Here is a 4,596-nt window from a genome sequence, read left to right as displayed (position 1 = left end):
ATTTCAACTTGGATGGCTGACCACCATCTCAAGCTCAATCTTAACAAGACCGAGCTCCTCTTCATCCTCTTCAGCAGGAAAGCCTGCCCTCTCCAAGACTTCTCCATCACAGTGGAGAACTCTACTGTAACCCCCTCCCTGACAGCCAAGAACCTTGGAGTGATCCTGGATAACCGACTATCCTGTGCGGAGAACATTGCAGCAACGGCTCGCTCCTGCAGATTCTTCCTCTACATTACATCAGAAGGATACGACCATTTCTTACCAGAGAGGCAGCGCAACTCTTGACCCAGGCACTGGTCATCTCCCGCCTGGATTACTGCAATGTACTCCTGGCTGGGCTCCCCGCTTCAGCCATTAGACCTCTGCAGCTCATCCAGAATGCTGCTGCCCGGCTGGTATTCAACTTCCCCAAATACTCGCATGTCACCCCTCTCCTTCGCACCCTGCACTGGCTCCCGATAGCAGCTCGCATCAGATTCAAGACCCTGGTGCTTGCATACCAGGCAGCTAAAGGGACAGCCCCTGCCTACCTGAAGGAAATGGTAACCCCCCAAACCCCTGCCCGCTCACTCCGCTCCTCCACCTCGGCTGGCCGACTGGCCCCACCTCCTCTGCACAGCAGTCGGGCTGCCCGATCACGTCTCTTCACAACACTGGCTCCCCGCTGGTGGAATGAGCTCCCCACGGCTGTCAGAACGGCAGAGTCACTACCCATCTTCCATCGTAGACTGAAGACCCATCTCTTCAGGTTACATCTTAACTGCTCCTCCTGAGACATCTTCTGACCCTCACCACTACGTCTCCTAAAGACACCCGCTTTCCCCTCTACTGTGTCCCTAAGAACTTCTATTGCCCCCCTTGTACTGTTTCTCAGTTTCTCCAGTAATAAAAATAAAATAAATGTTTAGTAGAAGGCGATAATAGGGAGAAGGTTTTTCCTTCTAAAGCGCTTTGAGTTGCATCCGTGTACGAAAGGCGCTATATAAATAAAGTTTCACTTCACTTCACTTCTATCAGTGGCCCCCGGGCCGAGCTAGATTACTCTTCCTGCAACGAATGATGGATTGCTGATTCACATGCTTAGTATTCAAATGTATTGATTGTAAGTCGCTTTGGAATAAGGCGTCTGCTAAATGCCAAAAATGTAAATGTAACAGAACAGAAGTCAATGGAATTGGATGAGACACAATTAGGTCAGTTCTCCTATATGACCAGCAGGGGGGGACAACAGACCGCAGAAGGTCATGATAGGACCATAGACGTTCAGCGGAATGACTTGACACATTGTTATGAAGGAGGAGGGAGGGAGGGAGAAAACACTTATCACTCTGAGCCTCATGGTAGCTGCCCGTGACACTGCCTGATGTTTATACAACAAAAACCAGAGAGAGAGAGAGAGAGAGATAATGAGGGAGGGAGGGAGGGATGGATGGAGAGTGAGAGTGAGACAGAGAGAGATAGAGTGTGAGAAAGAAGGAGTAGCCTCTCTTTGCACAGAGGTTAGATAGAGTAGGAGGGACAGATGGAGTGGGAGAGAGAAGGAGGGATAGGGTGAAGGAGGAGAGAGGGATAGAGGAGGGGTAGGTAGGGGAGAAGGGACGGGGGGGGGGATAGAGAGGTCAAGGTTGGGTGAAAGTAGAAAGAGAGAGAGAGAAAGAGAGGTGGAGTAGTCTGTTTTGGCAGGAGTGGCAGATAGGGGAGGAGGGATAGACAGATAGGTAGAGAGGTAGAGAGAGAGAACGAGAGAGAGGGGGAATAGGTGAAATAGCAGAGAGAGAGAGAGAGAGAGAGGGATAGAGTGGGAGAGAGGAGCCTGTCTTGCCAGGAGTGGCAAATAGGGGAGTAGGATGACAGGGAAAGGGAGAGAGAGAGAGAGAGAGGAGGAGGGGGGGGGTTGTGTTAAAGAGGAGAGAGAGAGAGAGAGAGAGAGAGAGAGAGAGAGAGAGGGGGGAGGAGGGGGGATTGTGTGAAAGAGGAGAGAGAGAGACAGAGAGAGAGAGAGAGAGAGACAGAGAGAGAGAGAGAGAAAGACAGAGAGAGAGAGAGAGAGGGAGAGAGAGAAGGAGAGAGAGATGGATAGAGTAGTCAGTCTTGGCAGGAGAGGTAGATAGGGGAGTAGGGTGTGTGTGTAAGGCCCAGTAGAGGGTAGGGTGTGTGTGGGAGGCTGACACGCCAGCCTCAACACAACGCTGCCTGCCACCTGGCTCTGGGACAAAGCTGCACTGTGCTGCTCTCCCTCTCCTCTCTCACCCCCTCTCTTTCTCTACCCTCTATCCCTTTCCCTCCCTCTCCTCTCTCACTCACTCCCTCTCTTTCTCTATCCCTCCCCCCTTTCTCTCCCTCCTCCATCTCACTCTATATCTCTCAACCACTCCCTCCCCCCCCACACTTCTCTTTCTTTCCTTATTTGCACTCTCTCCCCAGCCTACCCCCTTGACCCTCTGTCCACCCTTTTTCCCCCTTTCTCTCTGCCTCTCCTCCCTCTCTCCTTCCTTCTCTTTCTCCCTCTCCCTCCCTCTCTCCCTCCCTCCCTCCCTCCCTCCCTCCCTCCCTCCCTCTACACTGATTCCCACGCGCTAAGCCCTAGCAGGCTACCATTGTCCAGGATATCCTCTCCTTGTTAATGGCTTCCTGTACACACACACAAGAGACCACAGAGGCCGGGTTTGATACCAGGCGTCGTGTCACACACACACACACACACACACACACACACATACACATAAACATCCATGCACACATACACACACACACACACACACACACACACACACGGATATGCACACACACACACACACACACACACACACACACACACACACACACATACACACACGGATATGCACACACACACACACACACACACACACACACACACACACACACACACACACACACACACACACACACACAAACACACACACACACACAAAAGGCATAAACAGAGGATTTCTCATAGTTCTTTTATTAGAGAGAAGTCACATAGATCAGTGACATCATCATCATCATCATCATCATCATCATCATCATTTTGATCGTAGTAGTAGCTGAGAAATCTGATTGGTCAGCGCCTTTTCTTTTACAAACACAAAATATACAAAACCAGGTTTGATAATACCCATCTAACAAACCCCGTCAGAGACACCTACTTCTGTCCCACACACACGTCTGGTCTACACAGAGGTCGGAGCGGAGGGGGCGGGGACAGAACATCAAACTGGACCTCTGAGGGAATAGAAACGGACATTTCGGTTCCGAATATGGTTAACATGATTATCTAGTGCAGTGCAGTGTGTGTCTGTGGGATTGTCCCTCCAGGCTTCCGTTGTGGCTTCCGTTGTGAAGCCAGATATCACAGAACACAGAGAAAGGCTATAGATACCCCGTCCTCCGATTTCTACCTCCGCCAGCCTCCCCCAGATAGAACGCTATGGGGTGAACACTTGGGGTTGTCTCTGGTGTGTTTTTACACGCTGTCAAATACTACTGAACAGAGTAGAATGGTTCGCTACGAGAGTGAAAGAAGTGAGGAGGCCGAGGCTCGACGGTATGGTTTCTGTAGCGCTACTGCTACTTTCAGGAAGTCCAATCTGCCTTCTGTCTTTAGACATCCTGCGTTTGGTCACACAAACCTCCTCCCTCTGGTGACTGTAAATACGTTTACTTCCACCAGACTTCACTGATAGAAACACCCGACAACTCCGCCCGTCACAACAATGGACCACCAGAGCCACCGTACCGCCCCATCGCTGCTCCATAAATTATATTAAGACTTTGTAAAAAAAACGTTCAGATCTCCGAACTTCTGTTCTCGACGTGGAGTCAGACCAACACCTGGTTTCAGTTATTCCACTCCATAAACTGGTGTTAAAAAGGAGGCACGCTGTCACCCACCCACACCGCCCCTTCAGTCTCTCTACATCATTCTCTCTCTCTCTCGTTAGCTCTAGGTAGCGGTACAGCGCCCCATCAGAAGAACAAAGGAGACAGTTTGGCCTGACCATCTGGGAGCCCTCCCCTGATTGGCTAAAAGAACAGGAGAGGCACTAAAAGAGGGAGGGGCAGCAGAGAAGTCCTCAAAGGAAACAACAAACAACAACAACAACAACAACAACAACAACAACAACGACAACGACACAGATCATTCAACACTGTAAATCACTCTTTCGTTACTTCTTCCCCTCTTTTCATCATAGAAAACACACATCTCTAGAAAAAAATATATCCTCTAGCTATCTCCTCTACGGGAGGTTGATATAATATCAAAATGTTTTTTTTTGTAAGATTCTGCCGTGTCCAGCTCGGCTGGCGAGTTCAGTCTTGGTGGGGTTTGGGCTGGCGGGGGAGGGGGTTAGAGGGGAGGGTTATGAGTTCAGAAGGCTCCTATCTCCGTGCCCCAGGGCCTGTAGGGCTTCCCCAGGGTGGGGGCGGGGGCGGGGGTGGGGGGGCTGAGGGTGCCGGGGGAGAGCAGGGGGAAGGTGCTGAAGGGGAAGGGGAAGGCTGACAGGGTGGAGAGGGAGGAGAGGAGGGGGGGGCACAGCTTGGACCCCGAGGAGGAGACCGCCAGGCCCGGGGGCAGCACCGTGGTGGGGG

The 4,596-nt window shown here is 51.4% G+C and overlaps 1 protein-coding gene across 1 annotated transcript in view; it reads right to left on the bottom strand.

Annotated features, from left to right (window-relative positions):
• Nucleotides 1-4,375: 4,375 nt before the first annotated feature.
• hey1 (hes-related family bHLH transcription factor with YRPW motif 1) overlaps nucleotides 4,376-4,596 on the bottom strand; it is a gene marked incomplete at its 3' end in the record, with an annotated part of 2,499 nt that continues 2,278 nt past the window's right edge. Inside the window, exon 5 of the mRNA XM_080525782.1 lies at nucleotides 4,376-4,596. This exon is cut by the window's right edge and continues 459 nt beyond it. Within this exon, the coding sequence (XP_080381908.1) occupies nucleotides 4,376-4,596 (221 nt within the window).

This window comes from Nansenia antarctica (assembly GCF_963989245.1).
Source record: "Nansenia antarctica genome assembly, chromosome: 3".
Lineage (NCBI taxonomy): Eukaryota > Metazoa > Chordata > Actinopteri > Argentiniformes > Microstomatidae > Nansenia > Nansenia antarctica.
Note: the sequence above shows the minus strand (reverse complement) of the source record. Positions and strands in the feature narration are given on the sequence as shown.